The following is an 11,338-nucleotide window of genomic DNA, read 5'->3' on the forward strand; positions in this document are numbered from 1 at the left end:
GGCCCGGGCGCCTCGTCCCTGCTCAGCCCCCGCGGCACGTGCGGCGGCACCGACACGGGCAGCTCCTCGTAGTGGCCGCCGTCCGCGCCCGCGGGTCCGGCGCGCACGGCGGGCAGCAGTCACACAGCACCAGCTGCATTGCGACGTCGAGAGCGTCTCTCGTTGCTGCGACGCGAAACGAAGGAAAGATTTGATGAGCTTCTGAACAACTACGACGTTCCGACGACGGAATATGCTATATGTAGACTTGTACAAAGTCCGATACCAACACCGAGTCTACTTCTAGTTCTTAAAATATCCAGGATTAATTAGAAGCAAGTAACTGTCGATAAAAATTAGCAGGATTTAACTGTAAAGAAACAGGCCAAAAATAACTGCCAAAAGATAAGCATCAACTCGGATCCTTGTCCTAGACGTACAGTTGTAAACGGGCTTGCCTTTTTTTTCTTTTTGAACAAACAGATCTTATTAACGGGCTTGCCTTCAGCAGTTGGAAAATAAGATACTGTACAGTAGTAACCAAGGCTTAAACACTGAAGGCCAGCGCCTATTATTACCGCACATCATCGGGTCAAATCGTAGTATGTTTATGTATCTCACGGAAGTCATTAGGTTAACTGAGTGCAACTTATCATCACTCAAAATGTGTCCAGCAATACATCACTACCCCACTTTGGAAACCAAATTTGATGCAAAAGGTACCAGCTCCAGATTTGATGCAAAAAGCTCCTAGTTTCAGAAGAAAATGACGGCGGCCAGAGTGTAGGAAACATAGAGGTGTCCAATTTCAGGGGAGGTACATTTATGCATAAACATCTTGTAAGGCATCACCAAGGGCCGAATCAGCAAACTCGCATAGGGCTTGGCAGACCTGGCCCTGGATTTCCATGACACTATGCAGGCTTGTATTCAGGTCTGTCGAAAGCTGCTATGTTCTGTGGTTCACACTCCGGGCTGAAGAGCCGCACAAGCATGGCTGCCGTCGCGCTCGTGCCCATCGCTCCACAGGATGCCCACCTGAGACTCCTTGGAACCGTTATCCTTGGACCTAGATAATGAAACAGGGTCAGCAAAATACTTTCAGTTTTGAATTGCTTCGAGGGACCAACACCCAAAAGGTCAAAACTACTGCTAATGACAAGGCCAAAACTACAATCACAGTACTATATGGATACGGGAGCAATGAGATTTACATCCTTGATGGTAGTATTAACAAATATATGTTTCAAGATGAATAGACCAGATATTGAAACGGAAAATATGTGGATGGCCAGGAAGGATTACCATAGTGAAGGCGGGAAAGCACCCAGAAAGCAAGGCCACCACCAACTGAGAAGATACCAGCAGTGTGGCGCATCAGTCGGGAACACGGCTTTGACTCCGGCCGCATCACCTCTCCATCTGACCATCCCAGTAGCTGACGTAGCGACATCACAACCCTTTTATTTGGTGATAGAAGGCTCTGCTAGTTTGCTGGAGTTGACAAGAGATTCAGCAGTTCGGACTTCAGAGCACACTTGCTTCCTGAAATTATTTGTAGTTAAATACCTTTTCCTTCCCAAGCAATTTCAAGAATGAAATGCAAAAAGCAAAAAGTAACAAATAATATTGGAGGATGTGATATCATTTTTAAAATGTAAAATCAGCTGCCTGATAGGATAATGAATGCAAATAGATTTATGCTCTGATTTGATTTCTCATGGATTATAATGAGTACACATCTACTCCCTCCGTCCCATAATATAAGAACGTTCTTGACACTAGACTAGTGTCAAAAACGTTCTTATATTATGGGACGGAGGGAGTATTTGCTTAGCACATAAAACTAAGAGAATTTCACAGCAGCTAATCAATTTAGATTTACAGTAACACACTACAAAGTAATATCCAACGTCCATGCTCCAGAAGAATGAAGGGTGAGCTAGAATTGTGTGTTACCACTGTTGTACATTTTGGCCTTCAAAGGAAGTGGAAGTTCTACTTGTTCATGAAGTCTATTCTACAGAATAAACTGCCAAGTATGTGATCATCCATATGACTACATGTGATTAAGTGATTTTGAAGAGGAACGGGGACATATGAAGCAACATCCTATCACTACATTAGTTATCAGGGAGGACCAGTAGAGATTCAAGAACACAGCATGGCAAACAGGTTAAAGCAGAAAAAAGATGAATACCGTGATAGGGAAGATTGGCATTAGTAGAACAAATGTCAAATTGTAGAACTGTAGATTTGACAAATGAGATGTATGATGCATAATTTGTCCTGGTCAAAACGCATATTTAATACAATAATATGCAAATCAAAGACATTTTGCCTTTTTGGCATAATGAAAGACATTCTGCCTTATTATTGTCTAAGTTGGACCTTAGGGGGTTGAATTCATCAGGACCAACTGCTGGGTTTGGACATGCTATTTTACCATATTCACTACTAAGTAATACATACACTGTTTTGGTCATTATGTTCAACCCACAATTCTCCATTCTATTGATAGACACCATGTAGGCTAGGATTAGTGGTACTTCACGATGTCGAATTCCTTTGGGCAATGTATGTTGGAAGTTGCATAACACGATCAGACAAACAACAGAGATTTATACCTTTATCATCATAATCTAATGCGGGTGAACCAAGATCACTCAAAGAACGGAGATGTCAACCCTACAAACCCCATGTCATCGACATGCCAAGACCACACAGCCACCAGATATATTCATCCTATTGGCCGTGTGAGACATTCATGCACTAACACAACAAGCCGGCAGCCTGTGGCAAGCAGGGTGGACTTAAAGCGGGACGTGAGGTTTCAGTTGACCCCCCAGTGCCATAGGAGAACAGGCTGCTATCAGAAAAGCAATCAAATCAATATGCAGCAAACTTATGGATCGATCAGGATATCTCAGAGAAAAGGATAATTTTGGATTCAATGGTTCACTTTACAGAACAAAACACACTTAGAACACTAGAAGCAAGCTACCTAGGGCTTCAGTAATAGCAGACGAAAACAACCTGGATGTATCTCCTCTTGCATTATGAGTAGGCGTGTGCATATGATAAATAATACAGTAACTAAAGTGAGGCACCAAACTTACAAACAAAAACTATGTCAATGTTTGTTATGCTGACAGCAAATACCATATTTATCGCACTAGTGAAGAGTGATGAACGGTACAGAGATTCTTAGTGCAAAGACAAATCAACAATTAACACGTATTGCAATGATCCTGGTCTATAGGACAGCTGACAGCAAACGAAACAGGAGATGGATCATGGATAACTTAATATAATTGTGCAATGAGACCAGTGGCGGAGCTAGCATTTGACACCAGGGTGGTCCGCCCCAATTATTTTTTTTGATAAGCAATATGACATGTGAAAGTTCTAACTAATTACCAATATCACAAAGAAATAGATCAATATCACAATATGGACTTGCAAAAACACTAAAATCCTTAATTAAATCTCTGTTTTGCATTAAAAAGCCTACATAGTATATACTACATGGACCATAGTACATACCTTGAGAAGTTCAAAAAGACTATGTTTCTGGCTCACGCTTTTGCATTGCCATGAATGTGTCAATTATATCATCTTCATTCACCTCGGAGAAAGCATCCCTCTCAATGTATGTGACTAGACAATCATCCAAAAGACTATCGCCCATCTTATTTCTCAACTTGCTCTTGACTAAACTCATGGCAGAAAAGGGAAGGAACAGATGGGTAGTTTGGTACTCCTTTCCAACTCTGTTTGAAAGCATGCGTAAATTACACGCCTTTCCAACAGTAGCTTAAGCTACTGGCCATTTGAGTGAAGATGCTGTGAGCATGAAACTAAATACACAACCTTATTACAGCCCCTCAATCCAATTAAGACCCATAATACAACATGAATTCTGTTTAATTAAGCATGGCTGGACCTGGACAGTAAGTTCAACATTCAGTTCAATACCTCAAAAGTACAAAACAAAATTAACAGTCTCAGATTTCTGATGCAACCATGAACCAGTGTAAGATGTCTGAATTAGCCTTTTCTTCTCAGTTTAGGATGTTGTCCTGTACCTTGTAACTAGTAATTACTCGGATCAAAAATTATATTACCACACAGGCAATGCACAAACACAACAAATAGCAAGCAAACCCTAAATCAAAAATTGGGGAATTTGGGAATGGATGAACGGTACCTCAAATCAGGCCGAGCCGAGTGCCGTAGTGCGGACTGGGCGGCGCCGCCGGCTTGCAGGGGCGCCACGCGGCCGGGACAGGGCAGGGTCGCGGCCGGGGGCGGTGGCAAGGCTGGCGCCGAGCGCCGGGCAGGGCGAGGGCGCAATGGGGAGGCAGGAGGCCAGGAGCAGAGGAGACTCTTGGGCGGCCGGCGACCGGCGTCCCGCGAGGCTGCGAGGCAGGCAGAGGCCGGGACGGGGGCGGCCGGCGGCTAGGTGTCGGGTAGAGGGCCAGCGCGCTGTATGCCTGTATGTGCGTGGTGCTTGGGGTTTGGCTGAGAGCGAGAGCGTTGGTTGTTTTGGGTCAAAGTGTTGTTGGGCCGTTTTTTTCCTTCTCTAGCCCATCTATATAGGTATAGGCCGGGTCAAAATCCCAGGGTGGGCCGCGGCCCACCCTGGCCACCCTGTAGCTCCGCCACTGAATGAGACTATATGCAAATAACAATAGCAGTAAGACCACAAGGGCAATTAACTGTAGCATAGCTTTCAGCAGTACACTCGTACATTGGAGTGGATTTTGGAAACAAAAAAGAATCGCAGATTCCAAGTCTGTGGCAGGGTTCAATTTGCCTCTCAAACCAAGGGCTAAATAAAATTGAGAATAAAAACAAGGGTCAAGAAGTAAGCACTTGTGCTATTCCCAAAAGTAAACATGGCTGGACTGCACAATTGTTACTATAATAATCTGAAATACAATGCCTAATGACCAGCAAAGTACTCCTCATCAGTACAAGGGCAGCACAGTATATTAATCTCCTCATCTTTGATCTCCATAGCATGAAATAGATAAGGAAAATGAGTGAGCCATCAAGACGCGATGGGGATTGGGGGTTCTTGGGGAAACTACCGTTGATCGAAGCCAAGTGGCGAGACGGCGGGGAACGCGTCGACGTGCTCGACGCCCCTACCGGCCGTAGAGGATACGGCGCCTGGCGCCCGACGCGGCGGAGTAGAGGAGGCGGTGGGAGGCGCGGCGGAGCAGAGGAGCGACCTAGTTTTTCTTCTGTTCCGTTTGTGTTCAGCCCGTCGGTCCTCTCTGGCTGGACTGGCTCGAACCTGGGCCCTGTTGCTCTCTACGTGTTGATGTGGGCTATTGGGTCGAGTTCCACTCACAACACATGGGAGGGACCATTTCACCGCGGACCCACTGGCCGATGCACTCCATTATTCCTTCCCAACGACGTCACGCTTCCCTTCTGTTTTTCTTTTTCTTTTGAGGATTGCCTCATTCCTTTTCGTAGGTACCGCAGCAGTCACCTGGTTCTGGCTAATCCTGGGTCGGACGCGACACGCTCCCAGCTGGGTCCAGTGTCTTTCCACCCGGACCCATGCGTCAGCGGGGCAACGGACCCCAAAAGGCAGCCTCTCCGCTCGAGAAAAGAAAACAAAAGCAATGCAGCCACTCCTCCTGCCCGCTAGCACCACGCCACGCACGCAGTCTGGCCGAGTCCTATCCGCCGTATCCGGCACCCGATTCGACTCCACCCGAACCCCTAATCCCCCTCCCACCACCACCATGGCCTCCGCCGCGCCCTCCCGCTCCCGCTCCTCCTCCTCCGCCGACCAAGACGAGGAGGGCACCGACAGCGACGCCTCCAACGACTCCCCCCCACCCGCTGCCCAGCAGGCCCCGCCCCCACCGTTCCCCGACAGCTCGGCCCCGCCTCCTCCAGCCCCCGCCTTCACCGACCCAGTCGGCGCTGGTGCAGCTCCGCCGCCTCCGCCGCAGGGGGCGAGTGCGGCGGAGGACTCGCGGCGGCTGTTCCAGCGGCTGTGGACGGACGAGGAGGAGCTGCTCATCCTGCGCGGGTTCCTCGAGTTCACGTCGCGCCGGGGCACCGCCTTCGCGTCGCACCAGTACGACACGGGGCCCTTCTACGAGGAGATCCGCCGCAAGCTCTCCTTCAACTTCTCCAAGAACCAGCTCATCGAGAAGCTGCGCCGCCTCAAGAAGAAGTACGGCTATGGGTACCGCTGCACGCCGAGCTGCCACTCCAGCCCCTGCTGCCTGCCCAGCTGCCACTACTACAGCAATGGCTACCACGGCTACGGCGTGCGCGCACCGCCGGCACCGCCACTGGGATACGGCTGCTATGAGGAGCAGTCACGCGGAGGCGGAGGAGAATGCGGCATCCAGTAAGCCGTGGATTCGTCATCGTCGTCCTGCAGGAGTGTATGGCCGTGTCGTTGGAGTTCTCTTTTCGTACAGTGATGATTCCTTTTCCTCTGTGACACGACGGCTTACTTCCGGTTTGATGCTTCAGTCTGCCTATATACTACTAGTGTATAAGTATAATAAAAGCTCATGTCGGCCAGCATTTCTATTTGTAGATACGGATACGGCGGATAGGACTCGGCCAGACTGCGTGCGTGGCGTGGCGCTAGCGGGCAGGAGGAGTGGCTGCATTGCTTTTGTTTTCTTTTCTCGAGCGGAGAGGCTGCCTTTTGGGGTCCGTTGCCCCGCTGACGCATGGGTCCGGGTGGAAAGACACTGGACCCAGCTGGGAGCGTGTCGCGTCCGACCCAGGATTAGCCAGAACCAGGTGACTGCTGAGGTACCTACGAAAAGGAATGAGGCAATCCTCAAAAGAAAAAGAAAAACGGAAGGGAAGCGTGACATCGTTGGGAAGGAATAATGGAGTGCATCGGCCCGTGGGTCCGCGGTGAAATGGTCCCTCCCATGTGTTGTGAGTGGAACTCAGCCCAATAGCCCACATCAACGCGTAGAGAGCAGCAGGGCCCAGGTTCGAGCCAGTCCAGCCAGAGAGGACCGACGAGCTGAACACAAACGGAACAGAAGAAAAACTAGGTCGCTCCTCTGCTCCGCCGCGCCTCCCACCGCCTCCTCTACTCCGCCGCGTCGGGAGCGAGGCGCCGTATCCTCTACGGCCGGTAGGGGCGTCGAGCACGTCGACGCGTTCCCCGCCGTCTCGCCACTTGGCTTCAATCAACGGTAGTTTCCCCAAGAACCCCCAATCCCCATCGCGTCTTGATGGCTCACTCATTTTCCTTATCGATTTCATGCTATGGAGATCAAAGATGAGGAGATTAATATACTGTGCTGCCCTTGTACTGATGAGGAGTACTTTGCTGGTCATTAGGCATTGTATTTCAGATTATTATAGTAACAATTGTGCAGTCCAACCATGTTTACTTTTGGGAATAGCACAAGTGCTTACTTCTTGACCCTTGTTTTTATTCCCAATTTTATTTAGCCCTTGGTTTGAGAGGCAAATTGAACCCTGCCACAGACTTGGAATCTGCGATTCTTTTTTGTTTCCAAAATCCACTCCAATGTACGAGTGTACTGCTGAAAGCTATGCTACAGTTAATTGCCCTTGTGGTCTTACTGCTTTTGTTATTTGCATATAGTCTCATTCAGTGGCGGAGCTACAGGGTGGCCAGGGTGGGCCGCGGCCCACCCTGGGATTTTGACCCGGCCTATACCTATATAGATGGGCTAGAGAAGGAAAAAAACGGCCCAACAACACTTTGACCCAAAACAACCAACGCTCTCGCTCTCAGCCAAACCCCAGGCACCACGCACATACAAGCATACAGCGCGCTGGCCCTCTACCCGACACCCAGCCGCCGGCCGCCCCCGTCCCGGCCTCTGCCTGCCTCGCGGCCTCGCGGGACGCCGGTCGCCGACCGCCCAGGAGTCTCCTCTGCTCCTGGCCTCCTGCCTCCCCATTGCGCCCTCGCCCTGCCCGGCGCTCGGCGCCAGCCTTGCCACCGCCCCCGGCCGCGACCCTTCCCTGTCCCGGCCGCGTGGCGCCCCTGCAAGCCGGCGGCGCCGCCCAGTCCGCACTACGGCACTCGGCTCAGCCTGATTTGAGGTACCGTTCATCCATTCCCAAATTCCCCAATTTTTTATTTAGGGTTTGCTTGCTATTTGTTGTGTTGTGCATTGCCTGTGTGGTAATATAATTTTTGATCCGAGTAATTACTAGTTACAAGGTACAGGACAACATCCTAAACTGAGAAGAAAAGGCTAATTCAGACATCTTACACTGGTTCATGGTTGCATCAGAAATCTGAGACTGTTAATTTTGTTTTGTACTTTTGAGGTATTGAACTGAATGTTGAACTTACTGTCCAGGTCCAGCCATGCTTAATTAAACAGAATTCATGTTGCATTATGGGTCTTAATTGGATTGAGGGGCTGTAATAAGGTTGTGTATTTAGTTTCATGCTCACAGCATCTTCACTCAAATGGCCAGTAGCTTAAGCTACTGTTGGAAAGGCGTGTAATTTACGCATGCTTTCAACACAGAGTTGGAAAGGAGTACCAAACTACCCATCTGTTCCTTCCCTTTTCTGCCATGAGTTTAGTCAAGAGCAAGTTCAGAAATAAGATGGGCGATAGTCTTTTGGATGATTGTCTAGTCACATACATTGAGAGGGATGCTTTCTCCGAGGTGAATGAAGATGATATAATTGACACCTTCATGGCAATGCAAAAGCGTGAGCCAGAAACATAGTCTTTTTGAACTTCTCAAGGTATGTACTATGGTCCATGTAGTATGTACTATGTAGGCTTTTTAATGCAAAACAGAGATTTAATTGAGGATTTTAGTGTTTTTGCAAGTCCATATTGTGATGTTGATCTATTTCTTTGTGATATTGGTAATTAGTTAGAACTTTCACATGTCATATTGCTTATAAAAAAAATAATTGGGGCGGACCACCCTGGTGTCAAATGCTAGCTCCGCCACTGGTCTCATTGCACAATTATATTAAGTTATCCATGATCCATCTCCTGTTTCGTTTGCTGTCCTATAGACCAGGATCATTGCAATACGTGTTAATTGTTGATTTGTCTTTGCACTAAGAATCTCTGTACCGTTCATCACTCTTCACTAGTGCGATAAATATGGTATTTGCTATCAGACAGGATTAGTTATCCCCCTCTTATTCTGGCATTCTGCAGTTCAGTCCACATATGAACGCGGCCGGAAGCAGAACTAGCCCCCTTAATACAAGAGCAGGCTTACGGTCCAATCCGGCGCGCGCCACTCAGTCGCTGACGTCACGAAGGCTTCAGCTGATACCATGACGTCGAGTGCCCATAACTGTCCCCACGTAGATGGTTAGTGCGTATAGGCCAGTAGCCAGACTCAGATCAAATACCAAGATCTCGTTAAGCATGTTAAGTATCCGCGAATGCCGACCAGGGCCAGGCCCACCCCTCTCCTAGGTGGTCTCAACCGGCCCTGTCGCTCCGCCTCAAAGTAACAGTCGGGGGCCGTCGGGAACTCAGGCCCATCACTACCTGGATGGAGCCACCTGCCCTTCATCCCCCATCTCCGAACATTATCATAAGTAATGTAACAGTATAAGTATATATCATATGCCCGTGATCACCTTCCGAAATGATCACGGCCCAGTAGTATAGCATGGCAGACGGACAAGAGTGTAGGGTCACTGATGGAACACTAACATCCTATACTAAGCATTTAGGATTGCAGATAAAGGTAACAACAGTAGTAGCAAGGACAGGCTATGCATCAGGATAGGATAACGAAAAGCAGTAACATGCTACACTACTCTAATGCAAGCAGTAGAGAGAAGAATAGGCGATATCTGGTGATCAAAGGGGAGGCTTGCCTGGTTGTTCTGGCAAGAAGAAGGGTCGTCAACACCGTAGTCGAACTGGGGGTCGCCGGTAGTCTCGGGGTTTACCGGAAAGAAGTAACGGAGGGGGAACACAATAAATAACAGAGCAATCAAAGCATCACAAAGCGTAACATGGCAATATGTGGTGCTAGGTGTTCCCTAACGCGGCAGTAGGTGGTACCGGCGAAAGGGGGAAAACATCCGAGAAAATATCTCCGGTGTTTTGCGTTTTCGGGCAAAGGGGCCGGAGGGGGAAAGTTGCGAGTTTGATATGTTAGGAGTGTGTGGCGGATGAACGGGCCGCGTATCCGGGTTCGTCTCGTCGTTCTGAGCAACTTTCATGTACAAAGTTTTTCCATTCGAGCTACGGTTTATTTTATATTAATTTTAAAAGATTTAGATTAATTTTAGCATTTATTTAATTAACTTAATACAACATTATCCAAAGAGTGCATGCTGACGTCAGCATGACGTCAGCAGTCAACAGAGGTGTTGACTGGGTCGCTGACGTGTGGGTCCCACTGGTCATTGACAGACTAACTAACTTCAGATTAACTACATTAATTAGTTAATTAGATTAACTAACAGAGGTTAATTAGGTTAATTATTTGTCCTAATTAGTTATTTAATTAATTAATTTATTATTATTATTATTTTAAATTCTTTTTATATCCTTTTTTTAATGTTCCAGGGCGGTGGGGCCCGTGTATAAGTGGCCCAGGGGGGTTTTGCGAGCGCTGGGCGAAACAGGCAGCGGGCGCCTGGGCGTGGCCGAACCCGACAGAGCGCTGCGGGGCACCGGGGGCCACGGCGCTGTCCATGCAGCCACCGCGGCGAGAGGCGGCGTAGGGACGCGGGGCGGCGGTGGTCGGCGGGCAGCTGCATCGGGGTGAAGCGGCAGGGTGGAGCCGACGGTGAGAGGGGGCCAGCAGCGGGCGCGTCCGAACGAGGTGGGGCGCGGGCGCGGGCGCAGGCAGGGGGCACGGGTGCGGCCAGGGCGGCCGGCGCGCGTGCGGGCGTCGGTGAGCGAGGCCATGGCCGAAGTGGCCGGAGCAGGAGAGAAGGAGGAGATGCCGGGGCCTCACCACGGGGCCGTGGGGTTTAGGCAGCGGTGCTCGGGGAGGTTGATGGGGACGGCCGGCGCAGGGGAGGAGGCGACGACGTAGAGGACGCCGGGGAGGCAGTCTGGGCGGCGACGACGTTGAGCTGGCTCCAGGGACGGCGAGCGGCGGGCGGTGTCGAGGGCGCCGGTGACTTCGGGGCGGCCCCAGGCGGGCGTCGCACGAGGGAGAGGAGAGGCGAGGAGTCCGAGAGGGCGGCGCCGGCTCGCGGCGGCCTTAGCGGAGCCGCGGCTTGAGTTGGGCGTAGGCGTACGGGAGGGGATCGAACAGGGCGCCCCTTCCCTGTCCGTTCGCCAGGGCGTGCGTGTGTCGTGGGTGACGGCGCGGGTGAGGGGAGAAGGGGATCGTGGGGGGCGACTGGGTTCGTTCC

The 11,338-nt window shown here is 50.0% G+C and overlaps 1 protein-coding gene across 1 annotated transcript; it reads right to left on the reverse strand.

Annotated features, from left to right (window-relative positions):
- Positions 1–608: 608 nt before the first annotated feature.
- On the reverse strand, positions 609–1,464 carry LOC119267773. The gene is made up of 2 exons (XM_037549214.1): positions 1,285–1,464; positions 609–1,048 (listed from the first exon to the last, which is right to left on the reverse strand). The coding sequence occupies exons 1-2, from the start codon at positions 1,430–1,432 to the stop codon at positions 894–896; spliced, it is 303 nt and encodes a 100-aa protein (XP_037405111.1). The 5' UTR covers positions 1,433–1,464; the 3' UTR covers positions 609–893.
- Positions 1,465–11,338: the final 9,874 nt, after the last annotated feature.

The sequence above is a fragment of the Triticum dicoccoides genome, chromosome 3A, assembly GCF_002162155.2.
Source record: "Triticum dicoccoides isolate Atlit2015 ecotype Zavitan chromosome 3A, WEW_v2.0, whole genome shotgun sequence".
Taxonomy (NCBI): Eukaryota; Viridiplantae; Streptophyta; class Magnoliopsida; order Poales; family Poaceae; genus Triticum; species Triticum dicoccoides.

What these genes read in the sequence shown, in the direction of transcription:
- LOC119267773 (XM_037549214.1), bottom strand. Translation starts at nt 1,432, where the DNA reads ATGTCGCTACGTCAGCTACTGGGATGGTCAGATGGAGAGGTGATGCGG. An exon ending in GCTTTCCCGCCTTCACTATG is followed by an intron (nt 1,049 to 1,284) that starts GTAATCCTTCCT and finishes TTCATTATCTAG; the next exon opens with GTCCAAGGATAACGGTTCCA.